Source organism: Oncorhynchus tshawytscha, linkage group LG22 (genome assembly GCF_018296145.1).
Source record: "Oncorhynchus tshawytscha isolate Ot180627B linkage group LG22, Otsh_v2.0, whole genome shotgun sequence".
Taxonomy (NCBI): Eukaryota; Metazoa; Chordata; class Actinopteri; order Salmoniformes; family Salmonidae; genus Oncorhynchus; species Oncorhynchus tshawytscha.
The window spans coordinates 27,580,447-27,601,402 of record NC_056450.1 but is presented as its reverse complement, the minus strand read 5'-3'; the positions used below and the strand labels follow the sequence as shown (position 1 = coordinate 27,601,402).

The 20,956-nt window shown below is 46.5% G+C and overlaps 1 protein-coding gene across 6 annotated transcripts in view; it reads right to left on the bottom strand.

The window, feature by feature from the left end:
• The window catches only part of LOC112222231 (serine/threonine-protein kinase WNK2), a 62,714-nt gene that overhangs the window by 11,848 nt on the left and 29,910 nt on the right, over positions 1 to 20,956 (bottom strand). For 5 of the 6 annotated variants that reach the window (XM_024384940.2, XM_042304004.1, XM_042304005.1 and 2 more), the window contains exons 6-18: positions 17,788 to 17,876; positions 17,032 to 17,251; positions 13,016 to 13,286; positions 12,659 to 12,774; positions 11,305 to 12,246; positions 8,936 to 10,384; positions 8,685 to 8,723; positions 8,021 to 8,182; positions 6,793 to 7,308; positions 2,515 to 2,844; positions 2,003 to 2,052; positions 1,183 to 1,345; positions 985 to 1,101 (exon numbers count right to left, since the gene is read on the bottom strand). In XM_024384940.2, the coding sequence (XP_024240708.2) occupies positions 985 to 1,101; positions 1,183 to 1,345; positions 2,003 to 2,052; positions 2,515 to 2,844; positions 6,793 to 7,308; positions 8,021 to 8,182; positions 8,685 to 8,723; positions 8,936 to 10,384; positions 11,305 to 12,246; positions 12,659 to 12,774; positions 13,016 to 13,286; positions 17,032 to 17,251; positions 17,788 to 17,876 (4,464 nt within the window). The remainder of the gene's footprint in view (positions 1 to 984; positions 1,102 to 1,182; positions 1,346 to 2,002; positions 2,053 to 2,514; positions 2,845 to 6,792; positions 7,309 to 8,020; positions 8,183 to 8,684; positions 8,724 to 8,935; positions 10,385 to 11,304; positions 12,247 to 12,658; positions 12,775 to 13,015; positions 13,287 to 17,031; positions 17,252 to 17,787; positions 17,877 to 20,956) is intronic. The other variant, XM_042304007.1, reaches the window with a different exon arrangement.

Sequence of the window (20,956 nt, the reverse complement as noted above, 5' to 3'; positions counted from 1 at the left end):
TGTTCAGCTTTCCCTAGATCCTGACTAGTTTCCCAGGCTCTACCGCTGAAAAACATCCCCACAACATGATGCTGCCACCACGCTTCACCGTAGGGATGGTACCAGGTTTCCTCCAGACGTGACGCTTGGCATTTAGGCCAAAGACCAGAGAATCTCGTTTCATGTTCTCAGAGTCCTTTAGGTGCCTTTTGGCAAACTCCAAGTGGGGTGTCATGTGCCTTACTAAGGAATGTATTTCGTCTGGCCACTGGCCACCATAAAGGCCTGATTAGTGGAGTGCTGCAGAGATGGTCACCCTTCTTGCAGGTTCTCCCATCTACACAGAGGAACTTGTGAGCTCTGTCAGAATGACCATCAGGTTATTGGTCACCTCCCTGACCAATGCCCTTTCCCCCCGATTGCTAAGTTTGGCCGGGCAGCCAGCTCTAGGAAGAGTTTGTGATTCCAAACTTCTTCCATTTAAGAATGATGGAGACCACTGTATTCTTGGGGACCTTCAATGCTACAGTTAAGTTGTTTTGGTACCCTTCCCCAGTACCGTTCCTCTACACAATCCTGTCTCGGAGCTCTACGGACAATTCCTTCGACCTCATGGTTTGGTTTTTGCTCTGACATGCACTGTCAACTGTGGGGCCTTATATAGACAGGTGTGAGCCTTTCCAAATCATGTCCAATCAATTGAATTTACCACAGGTGGACTCCAATCAAGTTGTAGAAACACCAAGGATGATCAATGGAAATAGGTTACACCTGAGCTCAATTTTGAGTCATTGCAAAGGGTCTGAATACTTATGTAAATAAGTTATAAACCCGTTTTTTGCTTTGTCATAATGGGATATTGTGTATAGATTGATGAGGGAAATGTTTTATTTAATCCATTTTAGAATAAGGCAGTAACATAACAAAATCTGGATAAAGGGAAGGTGACTGAATACTTTCAGAACACACTGTATGTGCCATTGCAAGCGTTTCCACTAACCATACCATGTAAGTGGCGATCTCCTCAGGTGCGTCTCCGTCCAGGTCAAACTTGAAGGTGACCATCTTGTGGTTGTGGGTCTCCAGCTGACACTCCACCATCTTATCCCCTGTATTACACACCTGGACCAGGGAGGAACAGAGGTCAGACAGGGATGTGTGGTGTGCAGATTGATAGACTCTGTATGCATGTGCTGTGCTCACGTTGAGCATGCTGAGTTTGGGCTTGTTGATCTTCTCTTGGCGTGAGCGGGTGCGTGTGGAGCGGCGGTGGGGTTTCCGGACCTTGCCCTCGCCCTTCCCTGACCCGTGTGTCCCCTCATTACCGTCGCTCATCTCCTTCCCTGAGGTGGCATCGGAGTTCACACTGGGTTACAGAAGAGCGGGAGACCATGTTAAGGAAAAGTCAACCAACTCATACATAAAGTCAAACGCAATGGGTTGAGACAGTCCTAAAATCCTGCACGAAACCAGAGTACTGAACAGTGTGTACACTTCTCCGATGTGCACTTTAAGGGTCAGCTGCGTACCGAAACTAAACCAGGTGGTGGATTAAGGGAAAGCCCACACCTTTTCTGCTTCAAGGGAAATTGTTTATAATAAAGCGATACAAGGGTCTTGTTACACACCGTTCTTTATAACAATTAAATTAGGGAGCAGAAACAGTATCCAGATTTCCCAGTTGTCAAATTGGTATGCCTCTATACTATAGTGCTAGACAACGGAACAGCGCAGAACACATGCCCAGAAAACCAGGCTGCATTCCACAACACTCAATCCCTCTGTTCATTTCATTAATCAACCACCACATCCTGCATCACAACAAGCCTGAGCAACACTCGCTCTCTTGCTAGCACTCCAAAACCATAAGTGAGGTTTATGGGATGCCCGTTGCTAAGCAACTACCACTGATGCCCCACCACCAAACCTTACTATAGTTGTTAGATTACCCTTATCCTGAGAGAAGAGGATGATCAGCATCACTGAACAAGTCTTCTACCACACCACCAAATAGCCATCATACCTGTCGTAGGAGTAGCTGGCCCCTGACGCCTGCTTCTCTGCACCAGGATCCTGCAGACAAATCAAACAAAGTGAGTACAACAGGATGAAGGGCTAGTCATGCTGTGAACAGAGGGTGGAAAAACATTGTGTGTCACTACTAGCTAGGTCATAAACAGAGATGAGGGAGAGTTGTGGAATATTAGGTTTCTACAACATGTAAAAAGCACCACCTCCTATTATCTTTGATCTCCTGAAAATAAACTATCCTTTCTTTCTGTTCCCCCAAATGTTTAGATATACTGGTAAAGTTACCAGATGGTAAGCTAGTTAGCTAATGAGATAACGTGACTGAATAAGGTGTCAACAAATGCAACCAAAAGGCACAATTTAACCAATGTATGGTTGGGGTGGTATGGGGCGGATATTTGGCGTGCAGGAATATTGGCGATGTTGTTTGAGGGACAGGTAGAGGGGGGGGGGATATTTGAGGGCTTAGGGTGGGGACGTATAGGTCAGGTCAGTCCTCCATACCTCCAGATTGGACTCTGTTAGAGGCTGTGCCGAGGTGACCGTGGTCCCTGTGCTGGCACTGGCCTGGTTCTGCTGTGTCAAGCTGGTGCTGGCAGGCCCAGGTCCTGCTGTCTGGGAGCCTGGTGGCTGTGACGCTGGAGCCTGGGGTTGGCTCTGGTTCTGGCCTAGTGCCTGACGCTGAGACAGGTTTTGGCTGAGTTTCTGGTCAAGCTGGGCTGCGGCAGCGACTGTGCCCCTGTCCGGCCCACTATGTATGGGAGAGGAGAAAACTGCAGGATGGGTAGGCTGGGAGGGGTGGACTGGATCTGGAAGCTGGGTCTGCTGCTTGACCTGTTGAGGTAGGGAGGAACAAAGTATATTATAGTAGGGGAGGATGCCACATGAACATGCTGTCAACATTATCATGTCAACAAAAATACACACAAAAAGAATAGCTAGGTATGGATATGGCTAGATATGGTTCCCGACTCCAGTTATACCACAAAAACCTTGGTTAATTTCCAGCCCTCTTACGGTGCCTTCAAAGTATTCACACCCCTAGACTTTTTCCACATTTTATTGTGTTACAGCCAGTATATAATATGGGTTAAATTGATATTTGCTTTCACATATCCCATAATGTCAACATGGAATTGTTTTTAGATATTTTTACAAGCTAATTAAAAATGAAAAGCTAAAAATGTTGATTAAGTATTCAATCCCTTTAGTTATGGCAAGCCTAGATAAGTTCAGTATTAAATGTGCTTAATAAGTCATAATACGTTGCATGGACCCACTCTGTGTGCAATAACAGTGTTTAACATTTTTGAATGACTTCCTCATCTCTGTACCCCACACATACAGATAACTGTAAGGTCCCGCAGTCAAACAGTGAAATTCAAACACAGATTCAACCACAAAACACCAGAGGTTTTCCAATGCCTCAAAAGAGCACCTGTTGGTAGATGGACACAAATAAAATAAAAAAACATTGAATATCCCTTTGAGCATGGTGAAGTTAATTACACTTTGGATAGTTAATCAATACACCCAGTCACTACAAAGATACATGCTTCCTGTCTAACTCAGTTGCCAGAGAGGAAGGAAACCACTCAGGGATTTAACCATAAGGCCAATGGTGACTTTAAAATAGTTTAATTGCTGTGGTAGGAGAAAACTGAGGATGGCTCAACAACGGTGCTGTAGGTGTCCTGCAGGGCAGGTAGTTGGCCCCAGGTGATGCGTTGGGCAGACCGCACCACCTCTCTGGAGAGCGCTGCAGTTGCGGGCAGTGCAGTTGCCATAACACAGCCTGACAGGATGCTCTCAATTGTGCATTTTTTAAAGTTTGAAGGTTTTAGGGGCTAAGCCAAATTTCAGCCTCCTGAGGTTGAAGAGGTGATGTTGCACCTTTTTTACCACAGTCTGTGTGGGTGGACCATTTCATATCATCAGTGATGTGTACACCAAGGAACTTGAAGCTTTCTACCTTCACTCCAGTCCCGTTGATGTGGATAGGGACATGCTCCCTCTGCTGTTTCCAGAATTCCACATTCGGCTCCTTTGTTTTGTTGAGTGAGGTTATTTTCCTGGTGCCATTCTCCCAGGGCCCTCACCTCTTCCCTGTAGGCTGTCTAGTCATTCTTGGTAATTAGGCCTACTACCGTTGTGTCGTCTGCAAATTTGATTATTGAGTTGGAAGCGTATGTGGCAACGCAATCATGGGTGAACAGGGAGTACAGGAGGGAGCTGAGCACGCACCCTTGTGGGGCCCCTGTGTTGAGGTGTTGTTTCCTACCTTCATCACCTGGGTCTGGCCAGTCAGGAAGTCCAGGACCAAGTTGCACAGGACGGGGTTCAGACCCAAGCCCCATAGCTTAATGATGAACACGGAGGATACTATGACATTGAATGCTGAGCTATACTCAACGAACACCATTCTTACATAGATATTCCTTTTGTCCAGATGGGATAGGGCAGTGCGATTGTATCATCTGTGGAGCTATTGGGGCAGTAAGCAAATTGAAGTGGGTCTAGGGAGTCAGGTAAAGGTAGAGGATCCTTAACTAGCCTCTCAAAGCATTTCATGATGACAGAAATGAGTGATATGGGGCGATAGTCATTTATTTCAGTTACCTTTGCTTTCTTGGGTACAGGAACAATGGTGGACATCTTGAAGAAAGTGTGGACAGCAGACTGGGATAGGGAGAGATTGAATATGTCCATAAAACACTCCAGCCAGCTGGTCTATGCATCCTATGAGGATGCAGCTAGGGATGCCATCTGGACCGGCAGCCTTACGAGGGTTAACCCACGTCGGCCACAGTCAAGGAGAGCAAACAGTCCTTGGTAGCAGGCCACATCGGTGGCACTGTGTTATCCTCAAAGCAGGCAAAGGTGTTCAGCTTGTCCGGAAGCAAGACTGTCCGCGACATGGCTGGTTTTGTAGTCCGTGATTGCCTGTAGACCCTGCCACATACGTCTCGTGTCGGAGCCATTGAATTGGGACTCCACTGTCTCCGTACTGATGTTTTGCGGGGAAATAAAGTAGACTGATTGTATTCGGCCATATTCCCATTCACCTTGCCATGGTAAAATGCAGTGGTTCGCGCTTTCAGTTTTGCGCCAATACTGACATTTATCCAAGGTTTTTGGTTAGGATAGATTTCAATAGTCACAGTGGGTACAACATCTCCTATACACTTCCTGATGAACTCCACCACCGTATATTTGTCAATGTTATTCTCAGAGGCTACCTGGAACATATCCCAGTCCACATTATCAAAACAATCTTGAGGCATGGATTCCGATTGGTCAAACCAGCATTGAATAGATATGTGCCATCTATTTGCACACTCTTGACATTCTCTCAAGCAGCTTCATGAGGTAGTGTTAAATAGATCAAAATACATTTGAGATTCTTCAAAGTAGCCACCTTTTGCCTTGATGACAGCTTTGCACACTTGACATTCTCTCAACCAGCTTCATGAGGTAGTCACCTGGAATGCATTTCAAATAACATGTGCCTTGTTAAAAGTCAATTTGTGGAATTTCTTTCCTTCTTAATGAGTTTGAGCCAATCAGTTGTGTTGTGACAAGGTAGGGGTGGTATGCAGAAGATTGTATTTTACCAAATAGGGCCGAGTCCATATTATGGCAAGAACAGCTCAAATAAGCAAAGAGAAAGCACAGGATCATTACTCTAAAAACATGAAGGGCAGTCAATCCGGAAAATGTAAAGAACTTTGAACGTTTCTTCAAGTGCAGTTGCAAAAACCATCAAGCACCATGACGAAACTGGCTCTCATGAGGACCGCCACAGGAAAGGAAGACCCAGTTACCTCTGCTGCAGAGGATAAGTTCATTAGAGTTTCCAGCCTCAGAAACTGCAGCCCAAATCAGAGTTCAAGTAACAGACATCAACTGTTCAGAGGAGAATAAGGCTTTCATGTCTGAATTGCTGCAAAGAAAACACTGCCAAAGGACACGAATAATAAAAGACTTGCTTGGGCCAAGAAACACGAGCAATGGACATTAGACCGGTGGAAATCTGTCCTTTGGTCTGAAGTCCAAATTTGAGATTTTTGGTTCCAACCACCGTGTCTGTGAGACGCAGAGTAGGTGAACGAATGATCTCCACGTGTGGTTCCCACCGTGAAGCATGGAGGTGGTGTGATGGTGCTTTGCTGGTGACACTGATTTGTTTAGAATTCAAGGCACAGCATTCTGCAGCAAAACCATCCTATCTGGTTTGGCCTTAGTGGGACTATAATTGGTTTTCAACAGGACAATGACCCAACACACCTCCAGGCTGTATAAGGGCTATTTGATCAAGATGGAGAGTGATTGAGTGCTGCATTAGATGACCTGGCCTCCACAATTACCAGACAATCAGCATGTGGGAACTCCATCAAGACTGCTGGAAAAGCATTCCAGGTGAAGCTGGTTGAGAGAAAGCCGAGTGTGCAAAAATGTCAAAGGCAAAGGCTGGCTACTTTGAAGAATCTAAAATATATTTTAATTTGTTTAATTGATCACATGATCCCATGTGTTATTTAATGTAGAAATGTACAACGTAGAAAATACCTTGAATGGGTAGGTGTCCAAACTTTCAACTTGTACTGTATGTAAATTATATATGTATGTATTTAATGTTCAATACATATGCAAAAACTGATGGGGTATTGTCTGTAGATGGGTGAGAAAAAACATTTAATCAATATTGAATTCAGGCTGTAACAACAAAATGTGGCATAAATTAAGGGGTATGAATACTCTCTGAAGGCACTGTATATTTACCTGTCTTAATGGCTGAGAGCTTTGCAGAGCAAGCTCAGGTGCAGCGGCAAGGTGTGAGTATGTGGGGTGTGGGTTGTGTTGAACAGGTAGGGCAGAATGGTCTGGGTTCATGTGGTGCTTATTCTGCAGTTGTGTGTTCTGTTGTCTAGGGAGTGAGGCAGGGTGTGAGTGAGTAGGTTGTTGTGTGTGTGGGTGTGTCATAACACTCTGTTGCAAAACAGCAGGGTACATCTGCAGGTGCTGTGGCAGTGTGGGTGCTGCCATGGCCAGCAGGGTTGTGGATGAGGGTATCAAGGACACAGAGGTGGGTGGCACCAGAGCGTTCCCTATATGCAGGGGGGCAAGGGGCGAGACAGAGGGGGGCAGAGTGGCAGGCTGGCCTGGGGAGAGGTAGAGAGGGGGCAGAGATGAGGCAGTGGAGGAGGGGTAGGACTGGGGAACATGGCAGGGGTGAGGGTAGGAGTCACATCCAGCCAGAGGTGTCACCACTTGGATGTTGGGATACGGTGAGGGAAACTGGGAGGAGAAGAAAAGGGTAGAATATGAAAGCAATCAGAAACCAGGGTCTGGAGTATGGAACCCAATGGTGTTTCCAGTTATGTTCCATACTGCAAACCGATCAGGCAAGCAAAAGGCAAACATACCATATTCCCAATATAGTGCACAGCTTTTGACAAAAGCACTGCACTATATGAGGTATAGGATGCCATCAGACAAAGAAAGAGATACCCCAAGCTATACTCAACTAAGAACCAAAGTACTCTCAGCTTGAGGAGGTCAGTTAAAAAAATATATACAGTACCAGTCAAAAGTTTGGATACCTTCTCATTCAAGGGTTTTTCTTTATTTCACTATTTTCTACATTGTAGAATCAAACTATGAAATAACATATGGAATCGTGTAGTAACCCCAAAAATATATTGTAGATTCTTCAAAGTAGCCACCCTTTGCCTTGACAGCTTTGCACACTCTTGGCATTCTCTCAACCAGCTTCACCTGGAATGCTTTCCCAACAGTATTGAAGGAGTTCCCACATATGCTTTTCCTTCACTCTGCAGTCCAAAGCATCTCAACCCTTAAATGAGTACATGTCCAAACCTTTGACTGGCAACATGTAATTAGCACATCTACGTACATAGAGTTGGCTACATACAGTATGGTACCAAAAAAAAAGTGAATAAAGGACAATCCATCCCTGGTAGCAGTGAAAGTGAAAGGGAGGGGTTACCTGTGAAAGGTGTGTTGGTGGAAGAGAAGTGGACATCTGGAGTGGCTGCAACTGCAGAGGGTCAGAGGCCTGAGCCAATGGCTTCTGAGGAGGCAGTGCCTGGGCAGGCAGACTAGATAATGATTGGTGGTGCTGGGGAAGGCTTTGACCCCCAGGGACATTCTACAGACAGAATACAAGAGAGCGAGCGAGAGAAAAAGAGCGAGAGAGAACAAGAAGTGGGGTGAGGGGTCGGCCTCCGGTTACATCTCTCAATTGGATATCTGCTTTTCCTGCTATTGACCCAATCAGAATCAGGCTCACATTTCCCATCCTGTCCTTGGAGTCAGCCAGCATGTGGCTGTTACTGCAGCACACTCCAGACACAGAACAGGCCCGAGGGACTGAGGAGCTGGCAGATGCAGCGGATAAAAACACTATTGTTTTCATTATAGTTCCGATTATGTCGCCGTTTGGCCACGCTCAGATGAAACCCCTACTACTTGCTCTGTGATTGGCCAAACGTCCTCATCCCAGGAGCAACAGACAGGCAAACCAACAGTATTGTCATAACTAAACACTGTTCATCTGACACAAAGGACGTACAGTGCATTCGTTTTCTCTTCCTCCGACAGTGTTATTTAGGTGATTTTGACAGTGTATATTGAGACGAAGGGAGATCTACCTGGTTCGGGAAAGCTGGGTTGTGGAGATAGAGTTGGTACTATGAGAAATGAAAACAGGATCAGAGAACTGAAACTTTACTCAAAGGGGAGCACTGTACTGGGCAGTTTCTCCGCCGGGGAGAGGTAATTACTTTTGCCCAACTATATATCGATCCCTAGCCTTACACACTCCATGAAGAGAACGCCTCAGGTTGAAATTGGGCAACTTGCTAAGTTACTGAAGACTCCTTCAACCTCATATTGAACTCACCTGCTGGCCTGGGGGTAGTGGGGCCACCTGGATCTGGCTGTGCTGTGCAGTAGTCCCAGTCTGTTGTTGCATTATGGGGGCCACTGGGTAGGTCTGTGGGTCTGCGGCCTGCTGTGGAGCCTGAGCAGATGGATAGGCCTGACCCATCACACTGGGTTGGAGTGATGTGTAGCCTTGCACCATTGCAGCCTGTGTGGCTGTGGGTGGGTAGCTCTGTGAAGCAGCCTGTTGTGTGTGTGGATCTGAGGGTGGGTAGCTCTGTGAAGCAGCCTGTTGTGGCTGTGCTGTGCCACCTGAGGGTGGGTAGCTCTGTGAAGCAGCCTGTTGTATGTGTGGGGCTGAGGGTGGGTAGCTCTGAGAAGCAGAGTTCTGTTGCCCCATCAGGGGTACAGAACTGGGGTAACTCTGGAGGGTTGAACCTTGCTGCTCAGTATGGGCAGGTGACTGGTAGCGCTGGACAACTGGAGCCTGTTGGACAGTAGGCTTGACCATTGGCTGGCTGTGTTGGGGTAGGGGGACCTGCACAGTCGGTTGGCTGTGCTGCATGGGACTATCCTGTTGGACAGCGGTCTGTGCCATTTGCTGGTGGTGTTGCTGCTGAATGGGGACCTGCACTGTCTGTTGTCTGTGAAGCATGGGACTAGACTGGCCAGGCTGCAGAATGGGAGGCATAGCTTTGTCTGAGAGGCTGTGTGGGGCTGGGCAAGGCACAACAGAAGCTAGAGGTTGTGTTGCTACACTGGGGGTCCAAGTAGGGAGAATGGGTATAGGTACTGTGTGGACCACAGTTGAGGCTACAGATGCATAACTCTGTGTGGGTGCAGTCTGTTGGAGATGCCCCACTGGAGTGGAGTAGTTCTGTGCAGCTGGTTGTGAGGGTTTTGTTGCTGCTGCTATGGTAGCGGCCAATACAGTCTGTTGGACAGACAAGGCTGCTGCTTCTGAGAAGCTTGCTGGTGTTGGGTTTTGTTGCAGAGTTGGAGCTGCGTAGCTCGCTGCAGTTTGAGTCAGCTGTTGCAGAGCTGGAGCAACATAACTCTGTGGAGTTGGTGTCCCCTGGATTGGCATTGTTTCTACTGTGTAGCTTGCTGCGGTGTGTGACTGCTGCGGGGGCATGGTTGTCGCTGAAAAGCTTGCTGCAGGCTGTTGAAGTGGTACATTTGTAGTTGTATAACTTGTTGCTGTCTGTTGCTGAGGTGGAGCTAGGTAGCTCTGTCCGGTATGATTCTGTTGCAGGGGAATGCTTGATGCAGAGTAACTTGCTGAGGCTGGGGTGTGTTGTAAAGCTACAGCTGATAAGCTGGCTGTGGTGGGTGTCTGTTGAATGACCTGGGGAGCGATGGGGTAGCTGTGGCCAGGCTGGAGGTATTGCAGGTGGGTGTGCGGGGCCGGGGCAGGCTGGCTCCGGAGAGACGCATGGTTCTGGAGCAAGGTGTGCACAGCACTGGACTGAGAGGAGAGAGAGACACATTAAAGGACAAAGACACATTGGGGGCGCTTTAAGGCCCTCGTTAAAATGTACTGTATTTGACAGTGACGTGTTCTCCAAACTTGGAACAATATAGATAGACATCCTCTACAAGAGGAAAACCCAATATGAGCCAAAATAAATACACAGGATGATAATGAGTGGCTGAAGGATTAAAATAAAGTTTTTAAAAACACCCAGACAATGGCAGGGTTAACAGAAGAGGCAGCAGGTGTGCACTACAATAAGGAGGTATGGGAAAGGGAAGAGGGGATATGAGAGGTTAGAGGGGACACAGCAGCATTCATTCCCTTGGTTTGCAGCAGCCATCTGTTCATTCACCGAGGACGTTCCATGGGTAAGTCGATATGAGCGAGTGTAGAAGGATGGGTTTTGCATTCTGGCATTCGGTCAGTAAAGCAGAAAGAGAAGACATTAACAGGCCAGCTCAAGTTGGCAGCGGGTTAGAGAGTTAGTCAGTCAGCAGTATCTATGGTTCTCCAGAGAACCAGCTTGTCCCAAAGCACACCAGTAGAACCATGGACTTCTATGATAGTTTGAAGCTGAGCAGAAGAGACAGCAGGGTCCAGTCCCATGACAGCACTAAAACAGAGCCCCTTCTACAGGTCTAAGCAGGAAGTGAAGACTACAGGAGTCAGCTCTACAGGTTGAGCTGAGGGTATCTCAGTAGTCTAAAGTAACTTCCTCTCCTCACCTGCTTTAACACATCTGCACTAACATCAATGAATTGGACAAATGAAAGCAAATTCTTTGTTGGCATCTGCCATATTACTTTCACCTATCCTTTGTTGTCTGTTCAGTGCAGATGAATGAAAGATACTGAGCGAAAGCTACTTTAGACTATTGTGAGATGCAGCCCTAGTCTCCCTGTGTGACCTACCACTCCCAGGGGCCCGGTGGCTCGGTGCTCCCCAGCGCAGTAGCTGGCCCTGCGGTCCTGTGTGGGCCTGGCCAGAGGAGGTGTAGTGTGGCCACCACTGAAGCTGCCTCTCTGGGGTAAGTTCAGACTCCCATCCCCATAGTTCTTGGCAGGCTGCTGGGCTGCAGGCAGGTGGAGGAGGGAGGGTTGGCCCTTGTTGGATAGGGTGGTTTTACGGCTGATGATGTTCATCAGGTTCTGTTGTAGTAAGAAGAGGTCAGAGCAGTCACTTCCTATTTGACTTTGACCTTTCACCCCTCCTGATCCTGCAGTTGTCGCTACCCCACAGGGGTGTGGTGGGAAGGGAAAGGCGATGTGCTGCTTGTGCCCTCCTTCTTGTGACTTCAGCAGCAGCAGAGAGAAGCAGGCCTGGCAGAGGTGCTTTCTGGGTGTGCCTTGGTGGTGATGATGATGGGCAGAGTTTCGACTCAGCAGGGTGCTGAAGTCTGAATGCCTCCGCCCACCTGACACAGATTTAACCCTGCTCGCATTGGTGGCTTCCAATGTCTGGGATTCAACAGAAGAGTCACTAAGACGCCGGGCCTCAGAGTGTGTGGGGTCAGGGAGGGCCAGGAGGGGGGCAGGCAACGCACTCGGAAAAGGGGTGCAGTCCTCTGCCTCGGAGCGGAACTCAGATGGGCTGCTCTCTGTTTGGTTGTCTGGTGATGTGGGGGCAGGACTGGCAGCTCTCGGTGGGCTGCAGGGCCCAGAGGTCAGAGGTTGCAGGAGCATATGAAGAGTGACGTTGTTGCCCCTTAGAGTGTCAATGACAGAGGCACTCCCTCTCCTTGCCCCTGCTCCTACCCCCACTCGGAGCTCTGGCCCGAGTGCTCCTTTCCACCCCTCGCTCTTTTCACAGGAGCGGGGGCGTGCTGAAGCCAAATACAGACCACTGCGTTGATGCTGAGCCCATACAGGGACCCACGGGCAAAACATGTTACTCAAAACACAATCAAAAACAGATTGAAGAAATTCGACAAATTCACAATAAAAAAAAAACATGAAAATGGAATAGGGTGGAGATTAATTGGAGAATTCTGAGCAAATGAGCTGCAGTGACTCTTTAGGTTGGGCATAAACATAAATGTACCTATGTTATTACATTTGTAATAAAATGAGGATCCAAATGTGTGTGAGCATATGCCACATATGTGATGGGTATTACTGTGCAAATGAGGATGTACTTTATGTGCACGTGCTCAGTGTGTAGAGTGTATGTATGGTATGTCCTGTGTGTGTATTAGTGGGGTACATTTATGTTAATGACCCTGTGTATAGTGCACGTGCCCTAGGTGCGAGTGTGTGTGGTACAGACCTGCTGCGTTGCCTTGGTGATGGGCTCCACTAGGGACTGGTAGAGGACATTGTGTTGGCTGCTGTGGGAGTCAGAGTACACAGCGGAGCCCAGGCCGCTGTCAAACGTACTGTCTGCTACAGACATACAAAGATTGGGGGTTAGTCTTTACACACAAAGGAGACTGAGCGAGAGAGTTTACTCAGACACAAACAAGCACTAACCACCGTATAATAGAAACTACTGTCAAAGATTAATTCCACCACGTGCCACAAAGAGCACGGTGTCAAGTGTATGTGACAGTGGGAGGTGTAAGTCTTGTGGGGTTTCACTCGTTGCATGTCATTCCGCATGATCTGTGTGTCAGTGGTGTCTCACATGTGACAGAGGTGGCACTGGCTGGAAGGTTACACAGCCTGGCGTGCTGGTCTGCCTCTGGCTCCAGCAGAGGGGACTGTACTGCCTGTGTAGCTCCAGCAGAGGCCCCCTGGGCCGGGGCTGACTGGGCCCCGAGTCCTGCCTCTCCTATGTCCACTGGGGGTCCTGCCAATACGGACCTCTCTCTCCTCCATTTGATCAGCGCTACACGGTCTCGGATAGACTTCCCCACGATCTTAGCATCACTCTCATGGAAGAACCCAGATTCCACCTATCGGGGAGAGGAGTGTAGGAAGAAGAGTATTTTTAGAGTCAATGTGTTAGAGGAAGAGTTGAGAAAACAGGAGAGAGATGGGAGGAGGGAGCAGGAAAGGGAAGAGTTGGAGAATCTATTGTGAGGAAGGGGGGTTTAAAAAATAAAAATATATATATATATATATATTTTTTTTAAAATACTGTCAGCAGCTGGGTTCAGAGGATTCAGGCAAAATAGTCTGCCTCTGTGTAGAATACAGGACAGGTGCATTTAAACCAGGGGGTAGGCAACTAGACTCAGCCACGGGCCGATTTTTATTGGAGAAAATATTTGTGGGGCTAGAACATAATTATAATTTGTACACTGCAAATTGACCACAACCCAAACAGTAGTACTGCGCGATTAACCGAAATGTCAGTTATTTTTCACACAATTGACTAACATTGTTTTTTTTCTTCCCTTCTGTTCGCTCAATACACAGTTTCTCTTAGAGATAAATTCAATCAAGCACAAACTGCGATGTAGTAGGAAAATGTGGCAACTAAATACAAAGGCTATAATCCATTGCGCGCCTACTTGTCCAGTCTGGATTTCTTTTACGCCTCCTACGTAAAAGACAGAAGAATGCACGAATGAAAGAGAACCCACGAAGCAACTGCTCTCTACGTGAAAATACATGATCTAAGTGATTGATAGTTGGTATTCAGTCATAAAAGGTTGCCTTATTTACTCTGAAGAACTACTAAAATAGTGATTTTGTCAGACAGCAGCTCTACAGAGATGAGATGACTTGGAAAGAAATAAGTCTTAAAATAAACAAATGTAATAATATACACAACTGAAATATTTGAAAGTAATGTGAATAAATAGTAAATAGGTAGTAACAGGCAGTTATTCTGTGTTGTTTACAGCATTCAACTCACATAACACATAGCATTGCATGTTAATTTATTGGGATACTTGGGAACAGATTTCCTAAAAGTTTTTGATGTTATAATTTACTAAAAACTTTGTGGTGGCCCAAGGGCCACCTGTTGCCAACCTTGTATTTAGACCAGGGAAGATATGGAAGGCTAAAATAAGGAGTTTTTTTTTTTAGGCGGTTTGGAATTAAATGACTCATTAATAGGAATCATGGCCTGCCATAAAATGTTTCAAAAAGCTTTCTGTTTTGGCACAGGCGGGCAAATGGATTTATTTTATTGAGTACGAGTCCCATATCTTTAACACGATCATTTTGCTTTTAAGACCTTTGTTCACAGTAATTTAAGATGAAGTAATTTAATCAACACAACTGAATAAAACCTGACATAAACCATGTCCTGAATAAGAAACCAAAAGGAGCTCTGAGTAGCAGAGTGCATGACCGGAGACAAGAGCCCCGTTGATAAACTACATCTCCCATGATGCCCGTCTGTAGAGAAATTAGTCATCGTAGGGTGACAAGGGGTGATTGGAGATTGAGGATGCACCGTCTGCATGCTCCATGTGCTGTGGGCCACATTCTCCCCCTCTCCTCCAAAACGACCATTACAGCTAGACCATAATTCCCCCAGCATGGGGAGATGTCAGGATAGAGGGAGGCAAGCAGGTCAGCTTGCTGTCTGACAAAATAATCGATGGCCCTGATTCTCAGTAACACTAAGCACTGCAGCCAGACCCATTCACAACGGAAATGAACACTCACGACAGCCTGGCCCGTTGACAAAAGGACAGCTTAACAAACTGAACACACACAAAACTATGGTCAAGCGCACACACACAAACCCAAGCCTGTCCCAAACACAAATAGCCTACAGGGTCAAATAAACACTATAGAATCTATTCACAGCATAAAAACACCAGAAACTCATGAGCTCACTAATACAAACACAGACAACCATAAAATGAAGGTCACCCAGACATGGTCAAACAATGACAATGATTAGTGGCTGTTCTTCCTGACTTGATAGAATAGACCGTGATGCTGAGGCACGAGAAGAGCGATTCAAACCAGGCACATCTCTGGTGACCATCACAATGAGATATGAAGAATACAAACGAAGAGAAGTCTGCTCATGGCCGTTTTGAACAGTCGCTACACAACATAAGAGGACAAACAGATGGAGTTAATCCAGGCCAAAATAAAGACAACACTTCTTCCTTTTATACAATTAACACCACAGACAGGTGTACATGACCAAAAGTTTGTGGACACCTGCTTGTCAAACATCTAATTCCAAAATGAGGTTGAAAGCAACAACCAATGACGGTGCCACGTTGAAAAACACTGAGCTCATCAGTAAAGCATTCTAATGCCAATGTTTGTCATGTTTGCATGGCTGTGTGCTTGATTCTACACATCTGTCAGAAATGGGTGTGACAAACTGCCGAATCCACTACTCTTTTGCACTTCATAACCCTCTGCCATCTGCAAGCGTCCAGTGAGACTATTTCTAGTTTCACTACAGAGGCAGTGTTTTATCCCAGTGCTCCTCAACCTGGTATAAAGCCCATACCTGCTTTCACTTAAACAGCTTGAACAAAGTCTGAAATAAGTTAGATGTTGGGTCTGAGAACAATCTATAGGAGAAAACAGTAGCTAGGTCCATCAGAAATGTAAAACCACACCAAGAGCCTGAGCACTCTAATGTTATCACTGGGTTAATTAAGTACAGAGAGAAATATGCTACCTCTCTGGCCCAGTGTTTTGTCACAAGGCATGACCAGGTCTTATCTGATGGTGGAAAAAAAGAAAAAAAGACAACTCCTGGAAGTACAAATCGTATCACTGCCAATCTGCATGAGGGCACATTCCCTGATGAGATCAGAGCACTGTTGGCACACTGTCTACCTGGACTCAACAGACCTCTGCTGCCCTCCACGACAAGTAACCCAACACAGACCTCTGCTGCCCTCCACGACAAGTAACCCAACACAGACCTCTGCTGCCCTCCACGACAAGTAACCCAACACAGACCTCTGCTGCCCTCCACGACAAGTAACCCAACACAGACCTCTGCTGCCCTCCACGACAAGTAACCCAACACAGACCTCTGCTGCCCTCCACGACAAGTAACCCAACACAGACCTCTGCTGCCCTCCACGACAAGTAACCCAACACAGACCTCTGCTGCCCTCCACGACAAGTAACCCAACACAGACCTCTGCTGCCCTCCACGACAAGTAACCCAACACAGACCTCTGCTGCCCTCCACGACAAGTAACCCAACACAGACCTCTGCTGCCCTCCACGACAAGTAACCCAACACAGACCTCTGCTGCCCTCCACGACAAGTAACCCAACACAGACCTCTGCTGCCCTCCACGACAAGTAACCCAACACAGACCTCTGCTGCCCTCCACGACAAGTAACCCAACACAGACCTCTGCTGCCCTCCACGACAAGTAACCCAACACAGACCTCTGCTGCCCTCCACGACAAGTAACCCAACACAGACCTCTGCTGCCCTCCACGACAAGTAACCCAACACAGACCTCTGCTGCCCTCCACGACAAGTAACCCAACACAGACCTCTGCTGCCCTCCACGACAAGTAACCCAACACAGACCTCTGCTGCCCTCCACGACAAGTAACCCAACATGGTTACATTTGATAAATAATGACAACCACACAGACTTGAGAAATATTGTGATGAGGTTCAAAGAATCAGAAATTCTAAAATATATTTTTATGCAGGTCAAATTCATACTCTACCTTGGATTGTCTGTTCAACCAGTCTAACACTATAATACACACGTCTTCAACCATCCATCTTACCATCTCTTGGGCTACGCCCTCTGGTGTCTCTTTCTCCAGTTCAAAGGTGAACTCAATTGCGCCACTCTCCTTGTACTTCCCCTTCAGCTTCTTGGGGTCTTCCACCCACAGTTTCAGGGCGATAGCTTCCTTCTTCCCATCATCATCCTCTGCCAGCTCCACCCGCACCCCTGTGTCCTCTGCAAAGAAGGCATGGTTCAGCAGGTCCTTTATAGAGTACCTGGGAGAAAGGAACAAGAAAAACAACCTTCACCACTGTGATAACATGGCTCCAACTGATCTTCTGTTGTCATTTCAGAGATTAGGCCAACATTAAATAAATGAGACGAAAGTCAGTCTGAAAGTACAAAGTGACTCAATAGTTATGTCATGCACGAGCTGAAAAACAGACTCCGCTGGGCACCAATGTTTTCAGTGTTTCCGTCTGTACACAGCCATAAGAACAGGATAAGCCCTTATCTAAGAGTACCCTCCATTTATTAGCTGCCAGGACAAGGACAGAGAGCACAGCACACAACCTCAGTATGAAAACCTGAAAAAAAGGGGGTTCTAAGGGATATTTTCTCCTCCGTATCAAACCAATTATTCAACTTAGCAGAGGACACCCTACAGATCGGGAGGGTAGATTGCAATGTTGTTGAGAGCACTGACTATCATCGCTGTGGTGATAGGACGTGGGCAGGATGATGCGAGGTGCGGAGGGACGGCAGGGCACCTTGGGGGCCCTGTGGCCGAGAGGCGGGTACAGTCACTCACCGCTCCTCTTTCTTTTGGCAGATGCACTCGCCAATAATCTCCTTGATTTCAGGATCCACAACCTTGTTGAAGCTGGCAGGCTTCACTCCCTGAGAACAGAGAAAGGAAAACAAATCATTCAGAGGGAAGGCCAGACTCGGTGAGTAAGTATTGTGGGGGAAAAAACAAAGGGTAAAAACAGAGCGAGATGGCCACATATTATCATGCTGTTCTGGTGACTATGACCAAAGGTTATATGGTTTCCAAATGTGGTCTTAGTTTGCACACCTCATTTTAAGTTATTGCATCCTGACTTTGGGAGTTTTCTTGATATGGAGACATGCACAAAACGAGTCCTTAAAAACCTACATCACATTTCAGGTGTCATCTATATCACTTGTCAGATCGTTAATGTTTTAATCAAGACCCTTTCCGCAACTATATGGACAAAAATAAAAATGTATTTTCAGGAACTGGCACATTCATACAGATGCAAATATGTACTGCATGTAGTCTGGTTTATAGCTAGAGGTTTCCCTTTGATAAAGGAGCTATAAATAACCTTCTCTGGTCTCTCCAGGGCACTGATATGCATAGAGTAAAGAAGACAGTGAAACACTGCCTCTTCCAGAAAGAGGGAGTTGTGTGTTTAATAGCAGGTGGATATAGCCTGGTAACGTGGTAGCCTGGTCCCAGATATGTATAGTGCATTCAGACCCCTTCCCGCTTTCAACATTGTTAAGTTACAGCCTTATTCTAAAATGGATTAACTTATTTTCCCCTCAACCTACACATAATACCCCAGAATGACAAATCAAAAACTTTTTTAGAAATATTTGCAAATGCATTAAATAAAAATAAAATGTCACATTTGCATAAGTATTCAGATCCTTTACTCAGAATTTGTTGAAGCACCTTTGGCAGCGATTACAGCCGAGTCTTCTTGGGTAGGACGCTACAAGCTTGGCAATCCTCAAGCTCTGTCAGGTTGGATGGGGAGCGTCACTGCACAGCTATATTCAGGTCTCTTGAGAGATGTTCGATCGGGTTCAAATCCAGGCTCTGGCTGGGCCACTCAGGGACATCCAGAGACTTGTCCCGAAGCCACTCCTGCATTGTATTGGCTGTGTGCTTAGGGTTGTTGTCCTGTTGTAAGATGAACCTTCGCCCCAGTCTGAGGTACTGAGCACTGGAGCAGGTTATCAAGGATCTCTGTACTTTTCTCGGTTCATCTTTCCCTCAATCCTGACTAGTCTCCCAGTCCCTGCCACTGAAAAGCATCCCCTCAGAATGATGCTGCCACCATGCTTGACCATATGAATAGTGTCAGGTTTCCTCCAGACATGACACTTGGCATTCAGGCCAAAGGAGTTCAATCCTGGTTTCATCAGACCAGAGAATCTTGTTCCTCGTGGTCAGAGTCCTTTAGGTGCATTTTGGCAAACTGACATAAGCAGGCTGTTATGTGCCTTTAATGAGGAGTGGCATCCATCTGGACACTACCATAAAAGGCCTGATTGGTGGATGCTGCAGAGATGGTTGTCCTAGAAGTTCCTCCCGTCTCCTCAGAGGAACTGAGCTCTGTCAGAGTGACCATTGGGTTCTTGGTCACCTCCCTGAACAAGGCTCTTCTCCCCCGATTTCTCAGTTTGGCCAGCTCTAGGAAGAGTCTTGGTGATTCCAAACTTCTTCCATTTAAGAATGGAGGCCACTGTGTTCTTGGGGACCTTCAATTCTTCCTCAAATCTTTGCCGACACAATTCTGTTGTTTCGGAGCTCTACGGAGAATACCTTCAACCGCATGGCTTTGTTTTTGCTCTGACATGCACGGTCAACTGTGGGATCTTATATAGACAGGTGTGAGCATTTCCAAATCAGTTGAATATATCACAGATGGACTCCAATCAAGTTGTAGAAACAGCAAGGATGCTCAATGGAAACACGATGCACCTGAGCTCAATTTCAAGTCTCATAGCAAAGGGTCTGATTACTTACGTAAATAACTCAAGTCTGTTTGATATATTCAATACATTTGCAAAAAAATATTTAAATCAATTTTAGAAGGCTGTAACGTAGAGAAAAGTGGACTGAAAACTTTGACGGCAGTGTATATGCCTTAGCCAACTGCTCTGACTATCTTCAGCATAGGCATGTGCTTTAGAGACACGTCCTCTGATTATCATTGATAAGGCTAGTCAGACGTCAGCTAAAGCACAGATCTGAAACCAGGATAAGGTGAGTCACTCCATTCCAGCAGTGCCTGCCAAGTTTAAAGAGCGCAAAATCAATACCCGTCATCAAATATATCATGACTCCAAACCCACCCCCATCTAAAAACAGTTTGCTGCATGTGTTCTTCCTCACTGGCATATAGTGGAATACACCCTCAAGGCTGGATCTGTGAAGAACTGCTGGGGGTTCTAGATGGGGCTGCGGCGGTCACGGAATTTAGTCAGACAGTTATTTGCTTGACAATCACCGCCAGTCAAGGTAACTGGCCGTTAATTAACAAACACATTCAGCATCTCCTGGCTTGCACACATAGCGTACAAGCCCAATGAAGACCTTTGGATTTAAACTTTTTACATAGTATGAAGAATACAATTGAACAAAGCAGAAAAATATAAAAAGGATACTTTCCTCAAATCAAATTGTATTTGTCACATGCGCAGAATACAACAGGTATAGAACTTTCTGTGAAATGCTTACTTACAAGGCCTTAACCAACCATGCAGTTCAACAATAACAAGGCTATACACAGGGGGTACCAAGTCAATGTGCGGGGGTACAGGTTGGTCGAGGTCATTCAATGGACTATGCATAGATAACAGAAAGTAGAAGCAGTGAAAAAACAAAGCTTGGGGGGGTCAATGTAAATAGTCCAGGTGGCCATTTGATTAATTGTACAGCAGTCATATGGCTTGGGGGTAGTAGCTCTAAAAGGAGCCTTTTAGTCCACCTAGTATATAGGTCCTGGATGTCAGGAAGCTTGGCCCCAGTGATGTACTGGGTCGTACGCACTACCCTCTGTAGCGCCTTACGGTCAGATGCCGAGCAGTTGCCATACCAGGCGGTGATGCAACTGGTCAGAATGCCATCGATGGTGCAGCTGAAGAACTTTGAGGATCTGGGGACCCAAGACAAATCTTTTCATTCTCCTGAGGAGGAAAAAGGTGTTTTAGTGCCCTCT